This window comes from Phocoena phocoena, chromosome 20 (genome assembly GCF_963924675.1).
Source record: "Phocoena phocoena chromosome 20, mPhoPho1.1, whole genome shotgun sequence".
Classification (NCBI taxonomy): Eukaryota; Metazoa; Chordata; class Mammalia; order Artiodactyla; family Phocoenidae; genus Phocoena; species Phocoena phocoena.
Genome location: NC_089238.1, coordinates 5,872,587 through 5,885,577, shown reverse-complemented (window position 1 = coordinate 5,885,577; position 12,991 = coordinate 5,872,587). Strand labels below are relative to the sequence as shown.

General features: G+C 54.4%; 1 protein-coding gene across 1 annotated transcript; it reads right to left on the bottom strand.

The window, feature by feature from the left end:
- Positions 1-688: 688 nt before the first annotated feature.
- Positions 689-12,536, bottom strand: ETFB (electron transfer flavoprotein subunit beta). The gene is made up of 6 exons (XM_065899156.1): positions 12,405-12,536; positions 5,181-5,339; positions 4,870-5,028; positions 4,082-4,144; positions 1,971-2,129; positions 689-898 (listed from the first exon to the last, which is right to left on the bottom strand). Exons 1-6 carry the CDS (start codon positions 12,459-12,461, stop codon positions 728-730), a joined length of 768 nt encoding a protein of 255 aa, XP_065755228.1. The 5' UTR covers positions 12,462-12,536; the 3' UTR covers positions 689-727.
- Between the last annotated feature and the right edge of the window lie 455 nt (positions 12,537-12,991).

Here is a 12,991-nt window from a genome sequence, read left to right as displayed (position 1 = left end):
TCCTCGCCAAGCCCTGCCCAAATTTCAGATTTACAAGCAAAAGGATTTTTGGTTTAAGCCACCAAGTTGTGGAGAGGTCTGTCATGCCATGACAGACAACCAGAAAACGGGTATTATTACTAACTCCACCTGATGGAGGAAGAAACCCAAGCTCAGAGAATAGGAACCTGCCACAGGTCCTCTCAGAGCCAGCGACTGGCCAGGCTGGGAGCTGAACCCAGGGCCTTGGGCTCTAGACCCCAGGCCCCCAACCACTACACCAAGCTCTTACTATTTCGATCGCCCACATGAGGAAACTGAAGATCAGAGACAGGAAGTAGCTCACTCGAGATCTCACAGCTGCTAAGTGTGAGGGTAAGGGTCTAGAATCACTATGGCTGGCTCCAGGCCACCGCTCTTCATCCCTGCACTAGGTTCTGACTGCCTGCTGCTTGTCTGTCTCCCCAGCCAGGACCAGACCTTCCGGCCTCATTCCCTCTTGCGTCCCAAGTCTCGACAAGGGCCTGGCACCATTGTCTGTGCCCCCTTCACCATGGAAGCTCCTCACAGGCAGGGGCCGGATGTGACTCCCCTGGCTCCCCAGCGTCACCCAGCACAGGACCTGGCACACAGGAGACTTAAGTAAATGTTTGTTGAATGAATCAAAGAATGGGTTTCTGGGGAATGAGTTAACAAAGACAGACGCCGCAAGAGTCATGGTTTTATTGCCGGGTTTCAGGGAAAGGGCTCAAATGCGCCCAATCTCCTTCAGCTTGGCCACCAGGTCCTCTGTGGTCTCCACCTTGACACCGGCTGTGCGCTGGGGCGGGTCTTCCACGCTAATCACGGAGAGCTTGGAGGTCAGGTCCACGCCCAGGTCCCCAGCCTTGATCACTTCGATCTTCTTCTTCTTGGCTTTCTGCACATGGGAGGCTCACGGTTCACAGGGCTGCCCAAGCCCCTGCCCACACTCCTGCAGCCCCCTTCCATGGGTGCCACGTCTGCAGAACCACTCCCATTGGCTGAACACTTCTGGACCTGCCCGCTGGCCAGGGCACACGTGACCTCTTACAGGGCCACACCTGGTGTGGACAATTCCTGCTGGCTGGGATGCCCTGGGGAGCCCTCCTATCGCGGGAGCCCACCTTTAGTCAACCGCCGTGGGAAGTCCTTCACTGGCTGGAACGGACTGGCAAAGTCATTCTTCTGGCAATAATAACTCAATAGACTTTTGGCCAAGATGACCAATTGTACTCTCCCTGTTGGCTGAGATGATGACTCATTGAACCCTCCCTATTGCCTAGGATGACACACTGAAACCTTCCTACTGGCTGAGACGACTCAATGAACCCTCCTTGTTGGATGGAATGAGATACTGAACGCCCCCTGCCAGTTGAGATGACACACTGAACTCACCCTATTGTCTGAGATGACACATTAAACGCTATTGGCTGAGACGACACACTAAACCCTCCGTATTGCCTGAGATGATACATTGAACTCTTCCTATTGGCTGAGATGACCCAATGAACCCATTCTAGAGCCATGACGAACAGTGAACTCTTCCTGTTAGCCATGACGGCCTAAATGATGCCTTCCTGTTGGTAATGATTACCGGGGGAACCTTCCCTGACAAAACCAAGATGACTTAATGAATCCTCCTTATTTGGCTAAGAGTACACAGTGAACTTTTCCCATTGGTTGGAATGACACGGGGACCCTTCCTAGAGTCCAGTGAAGCCTTTCTGTTGGCTGAGGTGACCAGCAAACCCTCCCTGTTCGCCAAAAGAGCCACTGTCCCGCAACCTCGAACTCTCGCTATTGGCAGAAACGATTCAGTGAACCCGCTCCGTTAGTGACCGGGTGACCCCTTCCTGCGGAGGAGACGTCCCTTGGGTCCTCTCTCCTCCCACGTGACCACCAGGGAGGCACTGGGCCCGCAGCACTCACCCGTCCCCAGGCCCCCAGTGGCCCATCTGCCAAGCACTCACCATGATGTTGGGCAACGTGGCGTAGCGGGGCTCGTTGAGCCGCAAGTCAGCGGTCACCACGGCAGGCAGCTTCAGGCGCAGGGTCTCCAGGCCCCCATCGATCTCCCGCTCCACTTTCACCTTGTCCCCTTCCATCGTCACCTGGGAGGCAAATGTGCCCTGGGGAGGGACAGCGTTGGGGGAGCACAGGTGAGGTTAACACAGTGCAGGCACAGAGCAGGCCACTGCTGAGTGCACAGCACACGGATGGGCCAATGAATGAGAACAGAAGTGGGAGTCCCGCAAGGTGACCTGCAGACATCAAGCTTAAAAACAGGAGGAAGCCACAAGAAGGGAACTCAAAAATCCAGGGGAGGGTCTTTCCTGGGACCCAGGGTGTAGGTCCTAATGTCCCGAACCTGCCCGTTGGATCACCCTTCCTTAATGATAATGAACATGTATGGGGTTTGGGGCACTGTTCTAAGTGACTGTATTAAGTCATCAGATCCTCACAGGAACTCTATGAGGTAAGTGCTATTAACCCCATTTTACAGATGAGGAAAACTGAGGCAGAGAGAGGCTCAAAAATGTGTCCAGCCTGGTTCCAGGCTCCATGTCATGGACTCACTTCCCCACCTTTCTGTCCCCAAGAGCTCCCTTTGAGGTCCCTCTGCTGAGCCAACAACAGAGCCTTCTGTGTACCCTGATCCTCGAAACATCCCCTGGGGCCCCCTCAGCACCCATTCTCTGGCCCAAGGCTCCTCTGCCCTTCGGTCCTGAACCACCATTTCCTGACGTGACCTACACCCTCTGTCTAACCAACCTGTTCTTTCCGTTCACTTATTCACTGGACAAATCTTTCAGGTCTTAGTTGGAATGTCCCATGAGCCCGGCTCTGGGGATGCACCATGAACACAACCGACAAGGACCCAGCTTTTGGGGGCATTTATCCTGCAATGAAGACCACCGGTAACCAAGTAAATACACAGTGGCCACTGGCCACATGTAGCTTCTGAGCATGTGAAATGTGGTTAGTTCCATCGAGGGAGGGATGGAATTTTTCATTTGATTTCATTAATTTACATTTTAAAACCAATAAGCAAGATCCATTATCATGATTGTGGTGATGGTTTCATGGGTGTGTAACACGTGTCAAAGCTTACCTAACTGTACACGTTACACGTGTACAGTTTATCGTACAGGTCAGTTTTATCTCAATAGAGCTGTTTTAAAAAAAAGCATACTTGATGCAGTTATTGGAAAACGTTTAAGTCTGTTTGGAACAAGTTGGATGCGTGAATCTACTTTTTCAACAATGAGTATTAGGAATCTAAGTATTTCTTATGGAAATTGAGGATGTGAATTGAGATGTGCTGTAAATATAAAATACACACTGGTTCTCGACGACCTCGTACCAAAAGTCAAAAGAATGTAAAATAACTCAATATTTTTTTTTCATTTTTTCTTTTTCGGCCACACCACACGGCTTGTGGGATCTTAGTTCCCCAACCAGGATTGAACCTGGGCCCTTGGTAGTGAAAGCAAAGTCTTAACCACCGGACCGCCGGGGAATTCCCAGCTCAATGTTTTTTCTACTGATGACATGTTGAAATAATATTATCGATCTATTATGTGAAATAATATAGGATTAAAATGAATTGGGCCTTTTTTACTTTTTTAATGTAACTGTGAAAAGCTTTAAATGACCCATGTCGCTTGCATTTCTATCGGACTGGAATGGGAAATGTGGGGTTGGGGAGGGGGCGTGAGTACTTTCATAGACAGTGGGCAAGGCAGGCCTCTCCGAAGAGGTGATACCTGAGGAGAGACCTGGTGGGGAGTGAAAAGCCCTGAGGAGATCTGAGAGAACCCTGTTCCAGACTGAGGGAACAGTCAGTGCAAAGGCCCTGAGGCAGGGATGAGTGGTGTGGTTGAGGAGCAGCAGGCTGGGGAAGCGGCATGTGAAGGCCCAGACGTGGCCTGGCGTCCTGGCTGTGCGCCCCTCCTTCCTGCCCACTGGAGTAGCCATCCTGCTTTACACCTGCCTCCCTCCAGAAGGGCAAGGACAGGGGTGGCTGTGTTCTGAGCCCCCAGGCCTGGCCTTCAGCAGATGCTCCCCACTCCGGCCTCACCTGTGGCCAGTCCAGAAATCCGGCTGTCATCTGCCCTGTCTGGTTACAATCGTCATCGATGGCCTGAGTGGGGAAAGAGAGAAGACTGTACACTGATGGAGCTTCTCACGTACCATTTGGGCCTTTCTCTAGAACGCAGGCTGGCAAATGTTTTCTCTAATGGGCCAGGTAGTAAATATCATAAGGTCTCTGTCACAGCCGCAGACAATAAGTGTCTATGTAAACAAACGCAGTAGCATTTCAATGAAACTTTATTTATAAAATCAGTGGCCATGGACCACAGTTGGCTAACTCCTGGTCTAGAATGATCCTATGCCCTCACTTGGGCCCCGAGATAGGCAGTCACTCGTCCAGGAGTACATGAGGGCACCTGGCATCCCAGAGACCAAATCTTTGCCCACTGTCTAAATAATCCAGAGGCCTCCCTCTAGCCAAACCCTATGCCAGTCACACTAGGGAACTAGATGAATGGCACCTGGGCCAATGAGAACGCTTTATATCCCTGACCCCAGTGATTGGTTCAGGGATGGGCACATGACTCCAGCTGGACCAATGAAGTGCCCGCTCTAGAAGCTTTGCTGGAGCCCTTGGGAAAGAGATTCTTATTTTCTCTTGGGTCTGTTAGGCTGGTGGGATGTGAGCCTGGAGATACACAGAGTGAAGCCGAGACAGAGGAGAGGGGCGTAGAGCACGTGGGGCTGGACCAAGCTGTGCCTGAAGCTTGTTACATAACCTAATGAGCTTGCTTTTTGGCTTCAGCCGGTTTGAGTCACGATTCTGTCACCTACCTGCTTGCCCAGCAGCACCAGGTCCACCTTCTCCTTCTCTGCCAGCTTGGCCAGGACCCGGGCCACCTGCAGGGGACCCAGGCGATCCACCTCTGCAGCCGGCACCTCCACGTGGATGCCTCGGTCTGCACCCATGGCCAGAGCGGTGCGGATGGTCTCCTGCTGAGCAGAGGAGGGGCTTGACGTGGCTTCTAGCCCTAGGGGGACCAGTCTCCAGCCCTCCTCCCTCAGACCCAGGAGTGCAGGCCCCAGTCCCTCCTCCCTTAGACCCGGGACTTGGGGTCCCAGCCCCTCCCCAGGCCCCCGAGCACCTGGCACTGGGTAGGCCCGCAGCTGACGGCAATGACTTCCTTCACCAGCTTCTTCTCCTTGAGCCGTACGGCCTCCTCCACGGCGATCTCGCAGAAGGGGTTCATGGAGTGCTTCACGCCATCCGTGACCACACCCGTCCCATCGGACTTCACCCGTATCTGCTCAGCCAGGAGGGGAGGTGGCAGGGTCAGGGGGAAGCGGGCGAGAAGGCGGGGGTCGGGAGGGGGGCGGTGGCTGAGACACCAAGCCTCGCGCAGGCTGGACGGGGACCACAGGGACCTGGAAAGGGGCAGGGCCTTGTCCAGGGTCCCACAGCTCCAGGGACAGAGAGGGTTAGAATTCACAGATGGGTGGAGGTCACCTTCTCACTGAGACATTCGCTGAGCGCCAGGGACGTCTGCCATGCTCGTCCTACTCTGTGGCTGCTCCTTGGGCCTGAAAGAGTGTTTCTCAAATTTTTCTTTACCATAACCCACTGCGAGGGGTACATGTTACAATATCCCCCAAGTGTATTATAAATGCACAACACACGTTTATACATTAACGTAAATACCAAGGCAATGTAAGGTTCGGTGATCGATTCTAACCCTTCCATTATACACCATACCCTGACATTTTCTGTTCTTTTTTTTAAAATGCCAGCCTGCCACGTGGTTTTCCTGACCGACACATGGTTAAGATCGAGTCTGAAAAACACTAGCATTGAAAACCTCTCTCTGCCAAACAGGCTAAGGTCAAGGGCAAGCAAACCTCGTCTATTCCTTCCCTCACAGGGTGAGTCTTCACTGAACATTGGCCCTGCGCTGGAGTCCTAGTCACCACCGTGTGCGAGGCAGACAGGTCTGCTGGCCCGGGAGCTCCTGGTCTGGCACAGCGGGGCATGGCAGGAACAACTAACTACTGCTTCTGTTAGTCTCCCGAGGCTGCTGTGACAAATGCCCACACACTTGGTGGCTTACCGTCTCACAGTTCTGGAGGCCAGAAGGCCAAAATAGGTTTTGCTGTGAAATCAAGGTGTCGGCAAGGCTGCGGTCCCTCGGGAGGCTTGAGGGGAGAATCTATTCCTCGGCTTCTTCAACTTGGAGGGGCTGCCAGCATTCCTTGGCTTGGGGTGGCATCACTTCACCCTCAGCTCTGTGCTCCATCTCCGTGCAGCCTTCTCTCTCTGTGTGTGTGTGTGTGTGTGTGTGTGTGTGTGTGTGTGTGTGTGTGTGTGTGTGTGACGAAACTCGACTCCTCTCTTATAAGGACTCTTGAGATGGCATTTAGGGCCCACCTGGGGAATCGAGGAGAACCTCCTCATCTCAAGATCCTTAACTCAGTCGGGACTTCCCTGGCGGTCCAGTGGTTAGGACGCCATGCTTCCACTGCCAGGGCCCTGGGTTTGGTCCCTGGTTGGGGAACTAAGATCCCACAACTCACATGGTGCAGCCAAAAAAAAAAAAAAAATCCGTAACTCAATCACATCTGCAAAGAAGGTAACAGTCACAGGTTCCACGGATGAGGAACTTCATAGCCCAGGGGGCCACTGTTCCCCCCACAATCCTCTTGGTAGCAAACAGGGATGACAGTATTGGCCACTGCAGGAGCATCTCGCAGGAGCCCTGTTCTAAGCAATCACATCCTAACTCATCAATCCTGGCAACAGCCCCGTGAAAGAGGAGCTGTCGCTGTCCCTGTGGGCAGACGAGGAAACTGACGCTCCGAATAGAAGTACCTGTCCCAAAGTCACACGGCCAGTCAGCAGCGCTCTGCGCCCCAAGCACTCAAGTCCCCTCTGTACCACCTGACAATTCCTGAAGGGGGGTCCAGGAGCTGTGAGATAGCACGATCGGGGCCCGACCCAGTCTGATGTTGGAGGCTATCAGGGAAGGCTTCCCTGAGGCAGTGGCACTTGAGCTGAACCTGAAAGAGGAACTGGCATCGAGTAGGTGAAGTGTGAGGGAATGTGCTGGGGGTGTGGGAGGAGCATGTGCAAAAGCCCTGAGGTTTGAGGAGTCCCAAGAGGCTGGTGTGGCCAGGGGAACACAGTGTGCTGTCAGCGAAGCTGGCAGGGGCTGAACCGGGGTGACAGGCACAATAACAGATCCTCAGGCTGCCCATATCCTAATCCCTGGAACCTGTGACTGTCACCTACATGGCAAAAGGGACTTTGCAGAAGTGATTTAAGTTTAGGATTTGAGAGAGGGAGATTATCCTGGATTATCCAGGTGGGCCCAAAGTAATCACAAGGGTCCTTACAAGTGAAAGAGGGAGGTGAGAGAGCGTCAGGGTCCAAGAGAGCAAACGCTAGACTGCTGATCGAAGACATAAGAAGGGGCCACAAGCCAAGGGACGCAGGTGGCCTCCAGAAGCTGGAGAAGGCCAGGAAACGGATTCTCTTCTTGAGCCTCTGGAAGCCATGCAGCTCTGCTGACACCTTGATCTTAGCCCAGTAGACTCATTTCAGACTTCTGACCTCCAGAACTGTAAGAGAATAAATCTGTGTTGCTGTGAGCCACCAAGTTTATGGTAACTAGCTACAGCAGCAATAGGACACGAATTCAACTGCGCAGGGCCCAGCAGGCCATGCCGGGGAGCTGGGTCTTGATCCAAAGAACAACAAGGAAAGGTAAAGAGGTGAGTGGATCCAACTTAAGTTTGTACAAGGTCGTTCTGTATCTCGGTGTGGAAAACTGGAAAAATGGCAAGAGCGGAAGTGGGGAGACAGCTGGGCAGCTGTTGGTCACCGAAATAAGAGATGACAGTGGCTCGGACAATCCATCCACATGTGGAAGTGGATGGACTGGAGAGGTCTGTGGAGGTGAAACTGACAGGGTGCTGGGGGCAGGAGAGGGAAGAGTGTAGCAGGACTCTCGGGTTTCTGGTGGGTACATCAGTACAGCGGGGGAGGACGCTGAACTAGGCTCTAGCCTGAGAGAGAGACTGTCAGAGAAGCCTAGCTTGGGAGCCTGCCTAATCTGGCTCAGGACCTCACCTCTTTCTTCTCCTGGGCCGACAGCTGGGACTCTCTCTCTGCGACTATTTCCCTGCACCTGTTTCTCTGGGGCTGAAGGATGTGGTTGTTCCTCCCATCCACGGGACAGAACTGAGATGGGAATGTGGGATTCAGGCAGGGGTCCCCCAGTCTGGCTGCACCTCAGGGACCGGTAACATTAAAAGGAGGAAGAGAACGAGGAAAAGGACAACTCCCACTTCCTATCACTGTTACTTCATTTTGAAAAAGTCACCTTAGCACCAACAGTAAGGCTCAAACCCCAGAACTTAATAAATGCACTTTACAGAAAAACCCATGGAGCAAACACCATGCACTGAGTCCACGTTTTTTTTTTTCACTAGAACCTGGGCTGGGCATGTCACCCAGGATTTCCCCAGAATTTCCCAGACACGCCCCTGGCTCCATCCCTCACCTCCTTCCCTGGTCATCTTCCTCAAACTGCATCCCTCCTAACTCTCCCCGCCCCCTTCCTCTGTTTCTTTCTGGAGCATGCCTGCCATATGACATATGCTGTACTGACTAGCTGTCTTCCCCCCAGCAGAACGTCAACTCCATGAGGACAGGGATTTATGGGTATTTTGGTCATGACCGTATCCCCAAGGTCTAGAGCGGTGCCTGGCATGTGGCAGATGCACTGGAAATGTTTGTCGGGTGAATGAATGAGAATTTGCTCCCAAGAGTAATGCATTAAAACCTGCACCTGTCCGTTCATCAAACACTTCCTAAACAGCATGGAAACTAACAGGCCAAAGCCCTGTCTTCCATGAAAAAAAAATAAAATCCAAGATAGGAGTTTCCCCTTTATAAATAGGAAAGCAGCCCATCAGTATAAGGCCTCACTGGGAAGCCAGGGGGCCCAAGAGAGGGCCTCAAGCCTGCTCCGGCCCTGGCAGGACTCTCAGCCCCAGACTCCTGACCCCCAAGGAGGAAGGGTTGCGAGCTCTCCAGCACCAGGGGCCCGTGCCAGCTCAACTTCTCCGGGGAAGACCTTTGAAGCCTGAGTTGATTTCAAGCTTCGAAAACACTGTTTAGTTAAATTACGTAAGTCGGGAAACCATGGTTGGCCTGAAAAATCAGTGATGATCCTTTTTTTTTTTTTTTTTTTTTAATAACGATGTTTTATAAATTGAGGGAGATGATTCAGTGAAGCTTCCAGGCTTTCTCTCTAAAGGTGTAACAAATGAACTCTCAACAGAAACAGTCAGAGGGGACTTCCCTGGTGGTCCGGTGGTTCCGACTCCGTGCTTCTACTGCTGGAGGATGGAGGAGCATGGCTTCAACCCCTGGCTGGCCGCGTGCCACACGGCGCTGCCAAAAGAAAAAACGAAAGAAGAAAGAGCCAGAAACAGGAGGCAGGCAACCTCCAAGGGCTTTATAGGTGTTCACTCATTTAACCGTCCGGACAGCCCAGGAGGTGGGTTACTGCCACCGCCATCCTCATTTGCTAGATGGGTCAACTCAGGCACAGAGAGGCCAAGCAGGTGACCATGGAAGGCCTCAAAGACAAGGTGACGTTTTTTTTTTTTTTTTTTTTGCGGTACGCGGGCCTCTCACTGTTGTGGCCCCTCCCGTTGTGGAGCATAGGCTCCGGACGCGCAGGCTCAGCGGCCATGGCTCACGGGCCCAGCCGCTCCGCGGCATGTGGGATCCTCCCGGACCGGGGCACGAAGCCGTGTCCCCTGCATCGGCAGGCGGACTCTCAACCACTGCGCCACCAGGGAAGCCCGACAAGGTGACTTCTGAGGAAAGTCTGGAAGGGAGTGAGGAAGCAATGCTGGGAACACAGAGTTGGGTCAGACCTTGCACACCACCACCACCCCCTCCCGAAAGGAGCGGCCGGTCTGGGGGCAGGGGGTGACAACTGGGCAAACAGAGGATCTCAATCCAGTGTGGGAAGGGCTGAGATGCAAGCCCAGGGGGCTGCAGGAGCGCCCAAGGACACATCAGGGTAGCCTGAGGGGATGAGGTGGGGGGGGGGCGGCTTCCTGTATGTGGCGATGTCAGATAATCCCTACACCCTATTACAATCAGTGGGATCAGAGTTAGGCGGGACAAAGGAGGGATGAGAAGCAGAGGGGGGAGGGGGGAGCTGGAAGGGCACCCAGGCAGAAGGCACAGCAGGGGCAAAAGCCCAAGGCAAGCAGCAGCCGGGTTTGTCAGGAAAGTATGAGCAGCTGGGAGGCACAAAGGGGTGATGGAGGGCCAGGGGGCCAGGGCTGGACCACGAAGGGGCTCAAGCACGTGGCGGAGGAGCTGGGACTTTGTCCTCAGGGTGCTGGGAGTGGCAGGATGAGCGGAGGGGCCATGGTCAGCCCTGGGGGCAGGAAGCCCCCCCCACGCAGGCTGGGAGGGGACGGACTGGAGGGGAGAGACTGGGGAAACAGGAGGACACAGCAGTGAGGGTTCAGGTAGAAGAAGATGAAGCCTGAACTGTTGCAGAAGAGGGAGCAGGGCAGAGAGATGGAGAGGGCATGGGGGACGGGGCTGAGAAACGACAGTCTGTGGGAGATGAGGGAAGGAGGGCTGCGGTGGTGCCTGGTTGGTGATTAGGTAGTTAGCAGCGTTTGAATCACTTGTTGTTTGAATCACTTGTTTCCGACACATCCAGGGAGATGCCCTGGGGCACCGTGGGAGGGGCAGGCCCTGCCAACACTGCGAAAAAGGACAGGAGCTCATGTCAGGACGAGTTCACACTTCCCCATTTGGCACAAACACCAGAAGCACCCACGGGCCAGGTCCTGGGCAGCGCAATGCTGGGACCCAGAGCTGAGTCAAATGTGAGCCTGTCTGGCGGGCGAGACAGATATGACCCCAGACATCTCAGGCCAGGGCCCAGGGCTGCGGCAGAGGAAGGCAATGGGAGCCCAAAGGGACAGTCAGAGTGGGAAGGAAACCAGAAGAATCGGGTCCCAGGACCCCAAGACGAGCCTGTCCCCCAAACAAGCAACACCCCTGCCACACACTGCCAGAGCTGTCATTAGGCCAAGTGGCTGTTGAGTGAGAGCAGGACTTGGTTGCATTTTGACCTGACTGCGGCTAGAGCTGCCTAGCCAGGTGATCCGGCAGCCAACAGAACCTCCACAGGCGTGTCCTCACCCGTCCAACAGGATTAACAATATCTAAACAGGGGAATTCCCTGGCGGTCCAGTGGTTAAGACTCTGCACTTTCACTGCCGTGGCCAGGATTCAATCTCCAGTTGGGGAACTAAGATCCCACAAGGCACGCAGCATGACAAAAAAAAAAAAAAAAAATCTAGATGGTATTGAAAGGACTGAATAGGTTCATCTCCATCAAGGACCCAGAACGCTGCCTAGCGCCTAGGAAGGACCCACTAAATGTGAGTTGTTAATGATGCTTAAGTTTTCATGCTAGGGTCAGGCCTCCAGGCCCTGTACTGGGCAATGCTGGGGACACAGAGGTGGACTCCTAGTCTGATGGGCATTGCGGGGTGGGGACATACATGGATGGACAGTCACTGCCTTCAGTCTGGTTTAGGCCAACTACTGAGACAAAGTGGCTTGAGGGACTGTGTCTGATTTACCTCTGTCTGGACCATCTTCTGTCTGGAGACTAGTCAGGCCCTCCACCCCTCTCATGGAGGTGGTAAGCTATACCACCAACTTGTCAGACTGGTTTCCATCTCTAGCAAACACACTCCTCCCTTCCCAGCGTCTCCTCACTTGCCCTGGGGCTGTGATAGCTTCTGGGCTCCCACAGGACCTCCACGACAGCACTTTTTCTGTGCTGGACGGTCAACTGAGCGTGCGATGCAGCCGAGTGGGCGAAAGCCTGGATTGTGTGCAAAGCACCAGCTGGGATGAGGAGTCAGAGGGACCTGGATAGGAATCCCGGCTGTGCCCCTTCCCAGCTGAGTGACCCCTCTGCGCCTCAGTTTCTGCGTGTGTTAAACAGGAACCGCGGCTCCTCCAGCAGGTAAGAAAAAGAGAAGGTAACTCGCCCTGCACACAATTCTCAAGAGAGTGAGTACAGAACTGGTGGAAGGGGAACGGGGTCATGACCCAGAAGGGCTGGGTTTGAATGAAGAGGGATCGGGCGTCAGAACCTCTCGGTTCTTGACCTTTGCCCTCAGGTGTGACTTTGACGTTTGAGGGAAGAGCTGCAGAGCATCAGAGGTACCAGAAGACCCTCATACAGTGTGCGCTCTTGACCCCGGAAGTATACGGCCGCGGGGCTCAGGGAGGAGGGAGAGGGGGGCCCGGTCACCTTCACGGCGAAGTCGATGACCCTCTTGACAGCCACAAGCGCGCGCAGCTCCGCCATCTTCCCTCCGCGGCGACCCGCCGGGTCCGTCCTCACCCTCGGCCTCACGGTCCGGACGCCCCGCCCCCTGTCCTTTTCTGCGCCGGCGCCCCGCGCCACCAGCCAGTCAACCGCTGCGGTGCCCGCCTCCCCGCCCCGACAGAGGACCAATCAGGAGGCCTGAGGGGAGGGCGGTGCGGCAAGCGGATGCGGGCCAATGGGGAGAGGATCCTGGGGAGGGAGGCGGAACCCGGAGGGGAAGGGAAAAACTGCTTTGTGAAGGGGGCGTGGCCGAGAACTAGGGGAAAGGTCTTGCGGGGGAGGGAAGCGCTGCCAGGCAGGAGTTTCAACAAGTAGTCCTAAGCTTTTCCCAGTGCCCTAGGATTAGCCCTCTCCCCTAGTTCCCCACCTCTTACTCGCCTCTCCGAGTCGCGGTGCCTATGTGTCCGAGTCCCCCCATTCTCTCCATGCCCGTGTTCCTCATCCCCTCTATGATCGTGCCTCTACGTTCCCCCATATCCGGCCTCCCCCGTCCCTGTCTCCACTTTTCC